The sequence below is a fragment of the Falco punctatus genome (assembly GCF_963210335.1).
Source record: "Falco punctatus genome assembly, chromosome: 2".
Taxonomy (NCBI): domain Eukaryota; kingdom Metazoa; phylum Chordata; class Aves; order Falconiformes; family Falconidae; genus Falco; species Falco punctatus.
Window position 1 is genome coordinate 89,115,562 of NC_137581.1, and position 18,670 is coordinate 89,134,231.

The window sequence follows — 18,670 nt, forward strand, 5'->3', positions numbered from 1 at the left end:
TCATCTAGTCCAACCTCCTCCCTGCTCAAGCTGGGTCAGCTAGAGCAGGCTGTCCAGGACCGTGTCCATTTGGGTTTTGAACATCTCTACAAATGGATATTCCACAGCGTCTCTGGGCAACCTTCTTGTGGTGTTTGATCACTCTCACTGTAAAGAAGTTTTTTCTTACATTCAGATAGAATTTCATGTGCTTTAATTTGTATTCATTGCCTTTTGTCCTGTCACTGAGCACTGCTAAAAAGTCTGCCTCCCTCACATTCATTCTCTCCCATGAGACATTTATACACACTGTTAATATCTGCTCCCTGCCAGCCAAGCCTTCTCTTCTTCAGATTGAGCAGTCCAGACAGCTTGCTGGATATCTCTATGGAGATATTCAGCACACTCAAACACTTCCCATATGAAAGACGCTTCAATAAACCTGTGTCATGACAGCTTCTCTCGTGGCAGTCAGAGGAAGTTAACAGGAAGCTGCTCACACCTATCTCTCATCATATAATATTATGAAAGTCCTCTTTCTGAAGATCCAGGACAACCACCACACTTGAAGCGACACAGCAGGTGCTTTTTACTACAGACCTCCTAACAAAAATCTCTTAACATTAGCAGTTCTGTGCTGATGCTGAGTATAAAACTGCAATGAGTATTTCTGGTACTGAAGGTACTCAATGCCCGATTTTTGTGCTGTGCAGATTTCATTGGTTGCCTACCATGACTGGTATGCTGTACTGGGATTTGTACTCTGTTAGTTTATTGGGACATTAATCCTAAGACTGCGACCGCTAGAATCAAACATCACAAACTCCTGTGTTGAAGGATCAGCACTTTACCACTCAAGTATCAGGCAGGGGCAAGCCAAGTGTTTCACTCATCTAATGCTGGAATAAATTGTGCAGAAAACTGTCTCAGTCAGAAAAAGACTAAAGCAGGTCTCAACCAGAAAAAAACTGCCAAACTTTCAGCACAACCAGCAGGTGGAACAACTTCTGAGGCCATTATGCTGCAGGTTTAATATAGCACCAATGAGGAAGAGAGATTTTCTGAAACAAAGGACAATTACACAAACTAAATGCTCTAAGGAAATTTACAAAAGTAATTTCTCTTGATTTGTGGTGATGAAGAAACTACAGAAACAGAAACTTTTCTTTTAGTTACCAACAATATTTAGATGTCTCCTCCTGATTCTAAAATAAATTGACATCAGAAGCCAAGTTCATTAGCACAAACACTGTACCCAGCAAGTTAGAGGGACCAGCTCAGAGAAACAATTAACTTCAAATCTAAGTCACTGAAATGTCTTCCATCACTTTTTCTATTTTTTCCAATCCCTTTGACTAAATGAAGCTAGAAAAAAGTAACCTTATATCAAACAAATCTAACCCACTGTCCAATGCCTACTACCACTGTACATCACCCAACTTGGGATGTTGTAATACCCTGTATATTATCCCAAGTCTCTAAATAAAAACTCAGAGCCATAAATGCTGTTATGTCTTTTTCTTTTATCCAGTTGTGATTTCCAGGTTTTACACAAAATTCATTCCCCCCCCCCCCCCCCCCCGAACAGCTCAAAATTAAAGAAAATAAGTAAAAAATTGTTTAAAAGAGAATTTGTAACTCTGTTTAGCTGTAATAAAAAAATCACAACATTGCCTTAACCACCACCATTACAATCTGCCTAACGGTGACCAGTTAGAAATGCAGTTCACTCCTGTAATAGCTAGTGTTGTGCAGAAAAGGTGACTCTCCTTTCACACAGTTCATCAGTTTCCTTGAATTTTCCTCTGAACTGTGGGTGGATATGGATATCCACCATAGATATGGAAAAATGAAGGTAGTAACTACAGGATTTATCAAGCACTGAAAAGCAAGACAATTCACACACAATTACCAGCCAGCTAGAATAAAGGAGAGAAGTACCAGAATAATGGATGACTTGCTATATTATTAATAAATGAATACAACTATACAGGACACAAATCTACAAATGAAACTCCAGCACAGATGATGAAGAGAATGTCAGTTATAATTTGCTGTCTTCAATGACTCATCAAAAGCAGAAGTCAAAGCCTATGCCCTTCAAATCTGCTGCCTTTTAATTTTTTATCACAATACACTACAATTTATTGGGCAAGCTCTTTGGTTTCAAGCTCTGTTTAGCCATGTTCCTTTGTTAATTACTGCCAGGTAGATTGAATTCTTGTTAGTCTGCCAAATGTAGTAATTCTAGAATGGCACATTTCATACAAAAAAACCCACTGTAAGTGCACATAATGTCAACTCCGGATTTTCCTAACTCATGCAATATACCTTTGCTTTTTCCCTATGTGTATTTCAGTAAGATTTTCCTTTAGAATCTAACACCAAAGCACTGAAAGGATAAACATATCTCCATGGTAGCACAATCTTGTTAGCATAGTCTGAACACAAAAAAAAAGAGAGGAAAAACCCATTATTAATCCCCAAACTGTACTGACTTCTCTAATGGGTCTTTCCAAGGAGATAAATGGAAATGTATAGCCTTTTCTAGAGAGAAGTACTAAAGAAAATACAGAAATTTGGTCAGGATTAATTAAAATGTGAATTTTACACATGACTGAGTGGCATATTGTGCAAACTTCACACTCACAGATATTTTTCAAGTTCTGACCTTAAACCATTATAAGGTTTTATTGTAACTATTTTCCCTCATGCATCACATTAGTTACGATAAGCTTTATTATGCAGTTCTGCCACATGTTCAATACTCTACCTGCAAGTGTACCTTAGCTAGAGAGTGCCCTCTCAAAGCTGACCTAAAAAAAGGCCCACTTCCTTGAAACTAGGAAGTTACCCATTACTTATACCCATTAATTAATTAATAATAAACAACACTGGTTGTGGATCTGTCTGTTATTTGGAATCACTGCAGTTCACATCCAGAACATACTGTGTTATTATTTTGATTCCCTTCATTCCTTCCCTTGCTACTCCATGCAAAACACACACAAACTAAGTTACCAGCTTGGGATTGGGACAGAACCAATGTTTTACATTCACACAGACTGAAATTCAAAACTTATTTTTTTTTGTTCATAGTTCATTCTCTGGGTAATGCCAGCTTTATTCAGAAAACTGTAGCTAAGTAGCAAAAAACCCCCACCAACAAACCCAAAACAACACAAAAAAACCCTGTAGCTAAGTAGCCAGGAGAGCTGGCTTGCCCATCTTCACTGCTGCACACATCAGGCTAAGTAACCCACAAAGGAAGGAGGAAAAAAAAATAATGCACCTTTCCTGAGAGCAATCAAGCAATCAGACATAAGATCTGTTAGGCAGCACAGTGCAGTCCAGAAGCACGGTACAGGAAGCAAAGTGCCTACAGCATGACCATGAAGATGGATTAGAGAACCATGAGGAGAACAAGGATTGTCTGCAGCAGGGAGCATATTCTCAGAAGTAACAAGATGAAGTTGCTTCCCAAGGGACCTATAAGGGACTAAGAAAAATCATGCAATCCAGAATGTCACTGTCTGGCTGGATAGAGGATTGATGGGAAAGGATCCATGCCATACAGCCTGGGGTTACTTTTTTTCTTATCCACCACACCTAAGTTCCATCTATTTATAGAGCCACTGTGCACCCTAATTTAAAAGTTTAATCAAACCTACTTTAAAGATAAGGAGCTTTTTGCATTTTTTGGCATTAAGAAATAGACTAGGATTTCAAATTTTAAAGCTCTAGCTAATTTGGAGTTGCACCAAATACACATAAAAACAGGCTTTTAGTGCACAGTGGTAGTGTTATATAAATCATAAATACGCTGGCAACTACATAAATTACCAAATAAACAGATCAAAGGTGAATAATGCATTAAACTACGTCTTTGCTCACTTTTGGCAAATTAACATCAGAATTTTTTTTGCATAATAACAAACTGTCAAGCTTCTTCAACCTATGGCATAGTAAGAATAAAGGATCATGAAATCCGATCTGAAAAAATTTTACCTGAAGTATCAAACAAGTGTGTCAGTAAGAGGTTTCCTCATTTTACAGGTTCACAAAACAGCTGAACAGCTAAGTTTGTATTTATTCTACTGCATAAAAGTAATAAATCTCTCTAGATATGTCTAAACTAGGTTAAGACATTACAAATACGCTTCAAAACCTGCTAGCAGCATAGCTGCATAACACTCAAGATCATTCACGCTGAAGTTAAACTCTTTTATTTTGGCCTTTTTAGAAGCTGATACAGTGAATTTTGCCCAAGGCTCATCACCAGCATATCACTAAGACTTACAATCTACACGTAAATGTTTTTTAAAAAGGAATTAAAAACCTCTAAACAGAAAAATAAGAAATAAACTCTTCAAAGTCCACATCCATAATCACGAAAACTACAGTTACTTTTGTTACTTCTGACACAGGATCACAAAAACATTCTTACATAAACTCAGGAAGATAATCCTTTCCACAAAAATTGTTAGTTTACCGAGGATCAGAATTAAAAGAACACTACTACAAACAATTTCAAACTTCCACCTCTGGGCTGGCTGCCCACTTGAATAACTTCATCATGTTAAAGTCTGGTATTTTGGCCCATTTTAACAGAAAACCATCAGTCTACAGCTGTGAGAGTATATAATGACTGTTGACATTACCTGTCCAAATTGTATATTTTATATGATAATGTGATTTGCACTAATACACTCAAGTGATAATTTTTTTTTCATTAGTAGGAGCTACTGTAGCCATAAAAGTCATCCCATGAGTCCTCAAACCTCTGAGCAAAAATTCTGAAGGGGGCATCCACTCTTAACACCCCATTCAGTTCCTTTTCCAGAAATGATCCAAATGTTGCTCAATTCTGTATTAGCAGGGCAGAAGCATATGCCACAGAACATACACTGGGAGTAAAAGAATTACACTGCAGAGTCACTACAGAAAAATTACTTCATTTTCTTCATCCATATATTTGTCCATATTTCACTAAAGACAGCTTCATGAGTCATGCAGATTAGAAAAGCCTAGAATGCCTGTATATTATCCACTCTTTCCTATTTGGCATAACAGCTTCCGATAACATCACACAGATGATACACGCCTTCAAACCTCACAAGCTGCCACTTAATCACAAAGTGATTGTTACTCTGGTTCCATAGCACTTACATTCATTTGAAGCACTTAATCACTATGTTTGAAGTGGTCATCAAGACAGCTAGTATTACCTTTCATAGACAAACACACTTAAACCAGAGTACACAATATCACATATCCTAATTTGTATTTTCTAAGTCTGAAGCCTGATAAATAAGACTAAACCCAGCAGTCAAATGTACAGTCAGCATGGAATTTCTTGGCTTAAGGGCTATGACTAAACTTAACAGAAGCCTACAACGTTAGTTGCTGTTACAGTTTGATAAGCTGTTATTCACAAAGGAAAGTTTATGTAAAAATACCTTTGCAGTATACAAAAAACTTTTTGGATCAAGTATCTGCAGATAATACATTTCCCCACGTGCAACGATTTTTTAGACCTTAATACATACAAGGCAGCAGTCTCCAAACCTCACTGAACATGCAAGTAGGTTAGAAATTAATTACTGTGGAAAAGATTACAATGGAGAATGTTACTTACTGGACGACAACAGATTTTTGTCCCATTCCATAACTTCCACCGAATACCAGGTTATATTTTTAAAGATTCAGCAATGAGAAGAACAGACAGGGTTTAAATTTTCTGTCATGTTTTTGACAAAGGAAGAATAAGGAGAAAGAACAGCTATTTCAAGAAGTCACAGGTGCAATGCAGTACGGAGTATTTACAAAGCTCACTCTTGGAAGTTGCTGTCTGATTCTGAGAGACAACAGTGTGCTTTTACTAACTTACAAGACTAACTTAAAAATTCTTATCTCTAAGACCCATATTACTTAGCATTAGACAGAAGAAAACAGAACTTCATTTGACATGAAACACATTATAAACAATTCCAGGCAGAAAAAAGGCTTCAGTTCAAGACAATTCAAGCTGAGGTACAAGTAAAGCAACACATACAGTGTTAGTTCTACACCAATTTTTCAATCTTTTTTTTTTTTTAACTTACCAACTCTGTACTAGCCCGACTGAAGGCCTGTTAAGTAAGTTATCAGGCAACAAATTGACTTCTCTCATGGTGTTAGCAAGTCGCACAGGAAGCTCCTTCCGCAGAAACATGTATGAAGTCTTCTCACATGCATTGTCACGACCTGTTAGAAGGAAGGAAACAAACAAATACCCATTGCAGCAGATCAACTTTAGACTTCTCAGTGTTATAAGGTTAAAAAAAAAAATCACTTGTGGAAATAAAAATCTAAAAAATAATTTTTTTTTAGTACTCACGTTCACTTCCCTCTCACTTCCAAGACACATATTATACTGTTACCTTCCTAGAGCTTAACCCCTTTAATCTGACATTCTTCCTCATTTCACGTAATCTCATCCTCTCCTATAAATAAAAATCCCTCATCCTATAAATGAAAATTTTCAAATACCAAAGACTTGATATTAGCTGGAAATAAGACCCCAAAATACTAGCTTTTATCAGTATGACTCTTCTACTACAGTGAGCTTTTAAAAAGTCCGTGCCACACACATGATGGAGGGTAAAGGAGTGAAAATAAAGGGACAAAATAGAATGGCAACAGCTGGCTGATGTTTCACATCACAAGCTCTTCAAACCTACTAAATAGCTAAACATTTCAGCAGCACCTGGAAAAAACAAAGGTCATCATCCCTCCTAGGACCAGCCTACAACATAGTCACTACCTGGAAGGAAAGTGCTGTGTTTGTCACATTCCCATTTGAAGAGCTGCAGCTGACATTATCTTGGACGTTCACTTTTAAAATAGGTTTTTATCCAGCACAGTATTTAAAAAAAAATAAAATTTTAAAAACCCAGTCAGAAAGCAAGTAAAAGGGATCCAATAAGATAACAGTAATTTGCTGTGGACCTAGTAATCATGGTAATTCTCTGCAGTCACCCTACACGAACCAGAAGACTGACATGACTAATAGCATTCTTAAGCTAAACTAGTTACTGGAAATATCTGTAAAACTTTAACTACAACAACTTTAAAGTATAAGATGTTAAGACTCTTGCCCAGATAGTTTCATTGGAAGATCAGACCTGGCACACTTTTTTGTATTTTGCAATGTTTCACAAGTGGGGGAACTCCCCACCATAACTAATTTCTAAAAAAATTCAGGTAAATTTAAAACACGAACAAAAAACCCAGTGTTTTGCTCGTAAACAGTCAGTATTCTGCTTTTGTCTAGAAAGACAGCAAATGCCTTTTGTGATGATAACCAGTACAACTGCCTGCAAAATTTGTGAGTGAAAGTATAATACAAGAGTTATGAATTATGTTCAAGCAAACCAGAAAGCGTTAAAAGCACTGCTAGGCACATAATCACTGAGATCTGCAATCTGAAAGACTCAAATACAATGCAACCAGCACAATCAAGGTGATACTTTTTAAGACCATTCCATTATAATCAGCTGAACAGCACAGTTTTCACCTTCTTTGCATAGGTAACATGCATTGATGGATTAGTTCCAAAACTGTAACACAAGCTTGGGGGAATATGCACAAAGGATTAAGGTTTCCCTTTTTTCTTACTTATTTAGGTATCATCAGTGGATTGTTAAATCCTATTAGCATCAGCAATTCTATTACTGTTCTTCCAACAAATATTTAGACCTATTTCACTTACTTGCTTGCTTTTCCATCTTCTATTACAAATACACACACCCTACCAAAATTAGGCAAAGAAAACAAGACATTACATTGTTGTTTTCTGTGAAGAACAGTAATAATTTAAGAGTTCAATCCTTCAATTAAGTACCTACAGCATTTGTTTGTTCACAAATCACTGTATACAGTAGGTCTTTAGGAAGACTGTGGATGGACACCAGGAAAGGCTCTCCAACTAGTCACCCCTACACCTTCCGGGCTGGAAAAACCCTCAGGAACAAAGACAACAACTGCTTCTCCTCAGAAGTAACTGAGAGCAAGTTCAGTTATTTTCTAGGCAATAAAAGGCAAAAGGAATGAAAGACAGCCCAGGAGAGAGAATGAGGAAATGACCAAGAACCCGCAGCCTGCAGGAGTCTGGGAAAGGGCACAGAGGCCCTTCATGGACACAGTCCCACTTCATCTGCTCCCAGAGGAAGGGCACACCTCTATCAGTCTGTCTCACCCCTGCAGTTCTGAACCGTCTCTTTTTAAGGAGTTGCCTTGCTCTAACGTACAGCTACGTTTCAGGTACGGAGCTCTTTGGGGTCCCTCTGCGTGCCCAGTGCAGAAAATGGAAAGGAAGTTCTGTTTCAAGCCTGCCGAACTTGAAAGCTTGCTTCACCGTAACTTCAGTACCTCTTTTTGATTTGGGGCACACAGTCACAGTATCAGCTGCTTAGCTGTCTGCAATTTATCTGAGAGCCTCCACAGAGTTGCTTCGGCTTCTAGTGAGAGGTCTGTAACCAGCTTGCCAAACAGCGCTTGCATGGGAAGAGAGAATGGCTATTCACTAGGATCAGCAATAATTAAGACACCCTCCAGCTTCCAAAGCAAAAAGCTTACCAAGCCCTACAGTTGCTCCTTGGCTGCTGTTCCGCACAGCAACACCTATACAACCACATTCAAAGTGAGGGACATCCTACTAAGTGCAAAAAATAAAATCTGACTCTATAAGTTAGGCATTTACTTAATACAATTTATCATACACAAGTCTAAATTCTAAAGGTCTTTCAAGAAACAGCATTCTAGTAAGCTGTAACGCCACTTTTGCAGGTTTAGCCTACAGGCAGATACTGTTTTTATAGGCTGGTTTTATTTTTTGCTTTGTTACCCCTTTTTTCAAAATTAGCATTCTTTCCTGATTTTGTTACCACCCTTGCTGGATCAATATGCATTGCCAGAATCAGGCTCTTGTCTTAAACACTGTAGCCTAAAGTCAGGTTAAATACATCAGTTATAGTTCAAGGAGGGATTATTCACAAGTTTCACTTTCACTTCAACCTTGAGAGTGACTTGAAATTCGCTTGATTCACACTGCAACCCCCAAGAAGTTAATAATATAAATATATAAAACAATGACCTGCTTACCTTTGTATGACTTCTAATGGAAGAAAGAATACAGTAATCTTATGCCCTAGTGCAGATTACACTGCACTAAGCATCAAGGGCTGTATTTAACTTTATTTGCAAAACCATGGGTGCTGGGACAGAGTTGTTTACTTACGATACCTTGAAGACCAACAGTAGCAGCAGACTTCAAGGCAGAACATAGTTACATGATGGTTGAAGTATGGTGCTATAATATACTAGGAGTACAGCTTTTGTTATGAATTACTAATAGAAGGCCCACTGTTTTTACACTTGAAGCAGTGCACCACAATACAGCTTTATGTATCTTGTCAAATTATATGACATTAACATTGATTTTTAACTCTGAGGACTCATGAATTTTCACCTATAAATCACTGAACTACAAGAATACTGCAGAAGACTATGGTCAGAACATGCAATATGATGATCAGTGGCATAAAGAAAAAGCTTCACACATTTTATTTGTAGTCTTACTATTTTGAGTAGTCCTACAAACATCAGTGCAACTACTGATTAAATACAGTATGTAAGTTTCTCCCAGAGACAGGATATAAAAAGCAAAAGCATTCAAGACTTAAGAAGAAACAAAAAGCTGGGGGCTCCACCTTAGAACAGCCATCCTGTCAATGGGCAGAAACAGACCCTGAGCTGCAATATGGGGAAGCAAGACCTCAACGTTCAACTGACAACAAAACAAAACCTACACTGCTAGGAACAGAAAAGTTTTAATAAAACTACCCATGCAGCATTCCCACCTTGAAATTAAACCTATGGCAAGGCCTCCACTTTTACAGTCCATTACTACTCATTATTTAACTATTAGTGATTAATTGGGGGGGCTGGTTATCTCACTTTCTTTACTAGTGCATTCCACCTATACTTTTTCTAAGTATATGATTAGGTTCAAATTAAAAAGAGCTAACCCACCAAACACTTTTCCAAAGTTTTAGATTCAACTTTCTCTGAATGCTGGATGTACTTCCATTAAAATCTTACACCTGTAATAACTAAGGGTTTCTGCATGAGTTTTATATTCATGCTGAGTTTGAGTTATTTGAATAAAGGCTAGGTTAACATTTCATCCTAAAGCATTTCAATACAAATATATATTCATTTTAAGTGAAGAATGATCTGCTGAGACAGCATAGCTGTTTCTTTCTACAATCTTGCTAATTATGTACTTTCTGCTTACTTGTCAAATACCTAAATTTAGATTTCAAGCACTAGTAACAAATGAGCATAACAAAAATTTGTTTGTTCAACTTGTGGTTTTAATACTTAGAAGTAAAGTATTTGAGAAGATTTTAAAGCATTTTGTTTGCTTTTTTTAAAGATTTTAAAGCAGATTAAAAGTTTTGGAGCAATATGTCAAGATGCAGAAAATTTTCTGCAAGTCAGAAGTTCGGGACTATTTTCATCTTAAGAAAAACAGCTAAAAAAATTATATCCTTAGATATAATGCTTAGACTGGCAGCTGCATAGGTTTCCAATATCAGCACCTCATTTCTGGATCAGCCCACATGCTACACTATACTAATGAAAGAAACACCAACTCAAGGATGAGTTTGAAGCTCCCAATGCCACATATGAGAGATTAGAAAGACTAGAAAGGAGAGAACATCCAAGAAACCACAGCACCTGGAAGTCTTGATCCTCTACAGCTTACCAAAAAGTCTGAATGCTGTTTCCTGAATTAACTGTTTCTAGCTACATACCTACTGGAAATGCTTCTGTAAGCTGCGTAATAGTCACCCTCCAATATCTTGCTACCCATGAGAACACAGAACAGTCCAAATCCTCAGATTTTTTCAAAACCCAACAGAATCTCACTGCATAGGTTAGCTAGTCCTGAACATATTAATGGGAAAAAACCAAAGATGAAGGAAACCTTCCCACTTCTGGAGGTATATAAATCCATCAAGAGTAACTCTTCCCATCTCAAACTGTTGAGTTGTTGGAAGATTTTAAATACCATTTCTGAGGTATATAATCTATTAGACAGCTAAGATTCTGATTAGGAAAATTAGGAAACCCTTTCAGAACAGTGTATCAGAAATGCAATTATTTTAGTTTTCACAGGTTCTGCATTAATTTCTGTAAAGATAAAGAACTCTAACAGATTTCCACATAAGAATTAAGCAATACTCTGCTTTGTTAACAATGTTTTAAAGAATCAAGGGCAGATATAATGCTGACATTGCAAATTTGACCCTTTCCTTAAGTATACAAGTAATCTCTAGAATTAATTATGCTTTATTAAAACTCCTTCCACCCAAATTAATATTTAATGCAAGCAGAACAGCCAAAAAAGGACATTCTAGTGGACAGCATCCATTTTATTTCATACACATACATTTATATACCCAGAAACACACAAAGCAAATAGATGTCTTTAAAAGCACGCTTTTAAAAAACTGAAAATGGAAATATTAGAAGACTCATGGGAAGTGAAACACTTCCTATCCACAAACCAAGAAGGAAAATAAGACATTACATGATACATAGGGTTCACAATTTTACACACATAAACATTTCCCAGTGTCTGTAATACAGCAATACTCGACTTCAACTGAACAATAATTCAGTTTTGTTGGTTTAAGTGGAAAAATTATGCAGATCAAATTCTTAAGTCAGGCACTAAAACAGGTTTCCTTCAATGAGGAGTATCAGATTAAGGCAACAAAGAATAAACCATGCAACGTACCAGCTCTTTGCTATAGGTCTACCCTACTGCAGGGAACAAAGCAGCCCCGCACTATTCTTCATGGTAGAAAATAACCCTATGAAGTAACTTTGTTTTCTAAGGGACTAGATTTTAATTCAGGGTCAAGAGGCTAGATTATCTTAAGATTTATATTCTTCTTAAAATGATACTTTCAGGCTGATGAATAAACTCCCAGATCATGCTTACAGTGCTTACAACTTAATCCAGAATTGGACCAAAGAGGACAAAGGAAACACACATAAAATAACCCATACTATGCAACACTGGTAAAAAAAATGGCAATAAAAAGCAAGATATTTGTAAAGGAAGTAATCTTCAAATTACTTCAAATGATTACTACTGCATGCCATCTTAGCACAAAACTGAAAGAAATATCAAATGTCACCACAGCAGATCTTCAAAAAGACTTCACAAGAGGTTGTTTAATAAATGCTCTACCATCTTCAGTCTTCTGAACGATCTTACCTGTCTAGGCTGATCAGTCACTCTACATAAAAGCATGTTCACAGCCTCCTCTCTGCCACCTTCAATTCTACAGTTCAAAGCTAGCACCGAAGAGATTGTGATACCCATCTTCAGACTCTTAAGTACATTCAAATACAAGCCAGTGTAACAGTCTTACAACAGATAAAGCCTTCAACATAGTGAAAATGAGAAGGTGTATTAGTGAAACAAGGATTAAGCGGTGATCTCCTGGACTTTACATCTAACTAAGGTCAGTGAAGAACATTCTGTGGACAACTCCCCATATAACATCCTTACACGTGACAGAAACAAGCCAGGGCTTGTACGAATACAGTGGGAATAGTACCTACACAAACACTGCTGCACTTGGAATGGTCACCATCCACGAGAGGGTATCTCAGCTTTTGCAGTGAAGTATAACACACCTGAAGAACTGATTTGACTATCCTTGCTCAAGTTTGAGAATATAGGTAAACTTACTTAAGACAGTAAGACATGCAGATTTCCTAAAAAGTTCACCCAGAAGGTAGCATTTCATATCTTAAAAAAAAATCAATTTTCTTAGATGTGAAAAGATGTTAACCATTTCCCCCAAAAAATAAATCATGACATTTATTCTATTAGTTATCAGAGGATGGGGGGGGGGGGGGGGGGGGGAGATAAGAAAACAGAAATAAAATATGATCCAGAAACTTCATGGTAATGCAGGTCATACAAAAGCAGGCTTGAACACATTAGGTCTTCTAAATGCAATACCATCAGATGGGAAAAGATTGAAAGTGGAATATTTCAAGGTTTATATATCAATATTATCACTGGTGGACCTTCAATCCAAAGGAAACACGGGAAGCAGAGTTCTACTTTCAGTTTTCTCTCCTAATTATTTTCCCCTCTCTGGGATTCAACCCTTCTCTGAAGATTTACTCAGCTCTTCCTCATTTTTCTCTTTCACCTTCTATCCCAGAGTGCTAAGAAATGGAGAACAAATGTGATGTTGAAAATAAGGCCCACTTTTTCAGGCTCTAGGGATTATATGCCTGTAGCACGTAGCTGGGGGAAAGTATTTTTCAATTGGAAGGAATGAACATTCACCACAGAGCTCCCTCTAAACCAGTATCTTTTTAGTTCCTTCCTGTGAATGGCATTAGACAACTGTTGCAAAGCTGGTCCTAGTGAAAACTTTAGTTCTGGGTCCTGCATCAAGAGGCACAAACAACGTAGAGGCTATTCACATACATGCAGCAGACCCTGAATTCTGGCAAACTCTAAAAATTGCCAGAGCGATACCATGCTGTCCAAGATTCAGATTACAAAAGGATTAGTTCCATACAGAAGGCTGTACACAAACCTCAATTTTGCTGCAGAAGGGGGCAGAAACTCAGCATGAGACTATGAACTCTGGCTCCTCCAAAACATTATCAAATGCTCTCACTTCAGCTGGCATTTTCCCACATTCATGAAAAACCCGTTTGAGAACAGGCTAGAGCAGTGGTCCTTCACAGGTGATTATCAAAGTCACCTGCTTTGAAGACCTAATATGGCTGTCACATCCCTAGCATGTACTGGACTGCTGAGGTCCCATCATAAAAGCATCAGTAGATTCTGAGTATTAACACTTTATCTGTCAGAGGAGACAGGAAAATAAGAAACAAAGTGCTCTTTTTAGTCTTTTCATTGCACCCAGAGGTCTAGTTCTCTCCATTAACTGTGTATCTAAGACCAAGCTGAGACATTAGATAGCACACTACTTTAAGACTCAAAAGCATGAAAGTCCCACCTATTGCACATCTGAGGAGGAACTCCATTCAGAATTCATAAAAACAAGGTCAGAAGCATGTCACCTCCTATCCCTGTGAAACTACTACTATTTCTTTTCTCTATGGCAAAATAAAGACAGGAAGGCGGGAGTGATGGACCATATCTACTCTTTCCTCTTGAGCTTCCAGAATACTTTTTAGCTGCTGTACAGGCAAGCAAAACAAAAAAGCAAAGCACAAGGATGGATAAATCTTCAAAAAAATTTGCAAAAAGATCAAGACATCAGAGCAGACTGAGGAAAGGCTATAATTATTAACTTGCTGCTGCTGAAGCTAGGAAAACAGAACTAAAGAAGGATCAATTAGTTTTACTGGTTATACAACATTTCAGGATCATGGCCTACATATTAAAAGGCAAACAAGCTATGCTTGTACAGCCCCAATAAATGTGGCAACAAAAAAAAAAACCAAACCACCACCAACCACCACAACCCACAAACAACCAAAACAACCCCAATTCCAAAAGCATTCCGACTCCCCAACAGAAATAAAGACATTTTCAGCATACTCTTATGTATTTATCACACCAATCACTAAAAATACCAATCCCACAAAAAAGCATATAGAGTTTGTTTGGTAGAAGCCAGGACTTTGTAAAACTCAATGAAGACAATGAAGCTAAGGGGAAAAGAACACACACAACATAACTGGAGATGCTGACTCTCGCTGACGCTCACTCACTACCACAGGCTGCCTCCAACCAAGCTGTACATTGAAATTGTATTCCCTTGTCTGACCTACCATGTTGTGCTACAGATAACCACCACAGCTCGTATAGCTGTTGCAACACGGATAACCAGCAAATAGCCAAATGTAAGAATCCAGGTCACACTAACCTTAGGTATTCAGCCTGGCGCTGGATGTCTCAGACCTAAGCTTCAGCCCAAGTTCCATCGCTGCTCTCTAAGGCTACTTCCACCAACACCTACAATTTTTTCATTGAAGTGCCCTGTTTCAAGGACATGCTTTCACTTAGCATATATGACCAGCACAGAGGTTGATTTCTGTGCAAGTATTCTGTAAGTAAGAAAACTCAAACTCTGAAGTTTCAAAAAAATGAAGCTTCAAGAATTAAGAACAAGAAAGCATTTTTAAATTCTACTGAATGTAATAAATGTATCGCTTTTTTTGAAGTCTGAACAATTAGGTTTTGTTAAACTACTGCCAGAAAACCAGATGAAATGAAGTCTGCAAGTAAGCTTTCCCACAAAACTTCTTTCCTTCACTCCAATACCCATTACAAGTTGCCTCCTTGCAGTCTAAGGGGAAGCACAGAGCTGCTCGAGTCTTCTCAATCTAAATTATTTAAGTTCATAGATGAGAATTTAGTTGTACAACCACTGACTCATACTCTGCATTTCACTGCTAATTACGACCCAAACTAGCAAAGTGACATACTAATTGGGTTTCAGTTGAACTTCCCAACAGTCATGTGACAGCATACAGATGAATTACCAGAGCTGAAGTACAGAAACAGTCGAGCTTAATAAACCATTTCTGATATATGCAATTCACCTAACAACTGATTCAAGCACTCTCTGACTGCCAGGCCAACTGCAGCATTTACTTTCTGTTCTAAAGGAAAATTTCAGGATACCATTCACTAATGAGAACACACAAGATCATATTCTGTTGTCTAAATGACCAGTCCAAATCCCATTCACAAAGGTCTAGGCTTCAACTTAAGTAGTTAAAAATTAAATAACTACTCTTCAGTTTATATACAGAAAAAATATACCTATCTCCATTTATTTCCAAAAATCTCTGAAAGAGTCAACTTGCTTATGTCATATGTGTATTAATTACTATGGCCATATAGATGAATACCACTGATGTCAAGAGAAAGTTCACATTTTGAGGTAACTGCAGGTTAAGGACGACAAAATGTCAGACAGCTGTCATTATTAGCACAACTGGATAGCTCAACATGGACAAAATCATTACATGTATGATTACACTAGCTCTACAGTAATGTAATAAATAACATAGTAATAACATGTATTAAGTTACAATATAGAACTTGTAAACTTCATTGCCTGTTTCAAGTAAATGGCCCTCCAGATTGAAACTAACTGAGCTGGAAAGAACCTTAGCTTACTACTGAACTAGAACAGATACACAAAGGGAATTAACAGATGCATAATACACTGCAGATCTATCAAAGTCTCAGCCAAACTGCAATCATTAATTTTAACTCAAAGCCACAGCCTTATCTTAGAAAAGACTCAAGGGAAGACATATGTGTCTGTCAAGAGACATGGATTATCAGGCAACCAACTTGTAAAAGCTATAAACCAGCACCACATATTATACAAAACAACCTAAATTGAAATAAAAGCAAGGTATTTTTAAAATAAGCATCCCTGATCTAAAACTAATGTTTAACCGATTACCACTCAGTTCTAATGAAATAACTGAGTATTTTAAAGCATTTCTAAAGAGAAAGGACAGTAATCAAAAGGATCTATAACATTTAATGCAGAGCAGGTCAAGCAATTACCCACAGGCTGTATTATTTTTTTAGACGCACAGTCTTTCCTTGGGGCAATTTGGGAGCAGGCTGAAAGTCAGATGAATCATTTTAGCACTGAAGCTCCGTCTTGCCTGCATCACCGGCACTCCTCACAGTACACGACAGGCAAAGAGCCAAAAACATTCTTAGGAGAAGCCATGTTCAGGTGCCTGATACTAGAGCTATCCACGCAACCCTAAGACTCCCTCTCTAACCAAGCACAAGGAGCCTCTAAAAGAAAGCGGCTCTTCCGAGTACATCAGCTCCTCTTCCACCAGCGCTCCTGAGACCCCAGCAGAGAAGAGGCATGCATACCCCATGGCCTGTCAGCCCAGCCCTCACTGCAGAGGGGCTCTAGGGCTTTCGAACTGGAGATCCTGGACAAAAGACATTCAGTGTTTTGTTCTGGTAAGTCTCAGAATTTTAAAACAAGTTTAAATTTTTTTAAATGTAGACGAGACTTAAAACACCAAGCCAAGGAAACTTTATTCTCCATCTGTTAAATAAACTGACCAGAAAAGAGTTTTGCTCCTCTGAGCTTATAATCACCTTTTCCTCCCATAAAAGGTGAAGACACATTTTACACTGAGGATTATAATTAGATATTCCAAATTTTTAACAGCTCTCATAGCTTTGACAACCTCCTCCCTAACCCTTACGGTAAACTTCCACAACTCTCTCAAACTGTTCCAGAAAAAATAAAAATCTCCTCTTTATCCCTTAGTCCCTGTCAACATGCCAAAGGAAAAGTTATTCCAAATCTCCAACCTAAATAAAATTTACATTTATGAGCAAAGACTCACACAGTTAGTATCAATTACATAAAAATACTTCTAATAGCCACACAGTCCAGTTTCCCTTGTCTCAGTGAGGTGAAATGTATTAAGACTACTAAAGCATCATTACAATATGCCTCTGATGATTAACAAACCACTCTGCAATAAAGATTTGAGTATTCCTCTATGCCACTGCTGGTTACCAGGGTTTTAATGGATTTATCTAGTCTATAAATTTAAGAAAAGCATAAACAAGGACTAAAAGAAGTAGCAGTTAAAATGTAAGGGTTTTTTTCTTTAGCAAAAAGTAGCTTTGTAACTTTTTAACTGTGCCTCTTTCTCTATTCACACATTCTTAAACCTAATTCTGAAAAATATCAACTAAAATTTGCACAAATGTACTATTTTAGCAATTAAGTCAGTGAAAGTATTTACAATACCGTGTTACTTACTTTACGTTGACTACAAATTAATGTGCCAATTATTTTTTTATATATATATTTGTACACACACACACAGAGGGCAAGAGTAGCCTCCTTCCCAAGCAAAGATAATAATTTAAACAGGGCAAAGAAACATTTAAGAGACACATTCACATAGAAAGGTTCAGAGGGAAAGAGTGTCAGTATAATAGTCTCTTATAACACACAAATCATCAGAAAAAGGAGAAGAATCTCAGAGACACAGCTCTAACCCATCCTTTCAACCCACCATTCCAGGAAGAAAAATTGCATTTATCTGACTCCCGGAACACACACAAAATCACAAATGTATTTTTAAGCAAGCAGCTGCCTGCAAAATACTTTAGCAATTTGGGGGAAAAGGTGGCTTTTAAAAAGCACTAATATATTAAGGATAACTGGCATCAAGAAAAGCTGCTTTAATACAGGAACTATAGAATAAGATAAAACAATTCCTAAACTAATACTATCATATATTGTTTTGGGCCATGGGGAACTGGAGAAATCCTACTCATTCTCCACAGATCAGTGCTGGAAGATCAATGACTGCTGGTGAAACACAAAAGTATATATATGAAGTGTTCTTCATAAATGCATGTACTGAGTCTGGCTGGGACAGAATCAGGTTTCCTCACAGAAACCCATAAGGTGCTGTGCACTGGATTTGTAACTGAAAGCATTGATGACACACCTGTGTTCTGGTTATTGCTGAACAGTACTTGCATAGAAATGGCATGAGAAAGCAGGAAGGCTTTCTCTTTCTCCTGCAATCAACCACTACCCTAGGT

The 18,670-nt window shown here is 37.5% G+C and overlaps 1 protein-coding gene across 3 annotated transcripts in view; it reads right to left on the reverse strand.

The window, feature by feature from the left end:
* Nucleotides 1–18,670, reverse strand: part of PDK3 (pyruvate dehydrogenase kinase 3) — a 55,064-nt gene that overhangs the window by 27,568 nt on the left and 8,826 nt on the right. For 2 of the 3 annotated variants that reach the window (XM_080375849.1, XM_080375848.1), the window contains exon 2: nt 6,084–6,225. In XM_080375849.1, the coding sequence (XP_080231975.1) occupies nt 6,084–6,225 (142 nt within the window). Of the gene's footprint in view, nt 1–5,617; nt 5,659–6,083; nt 6,226–18,670 lie in introns of those variants that run through there. The other variant, XM_080375850.1, reaches the window with a different exon arrangement.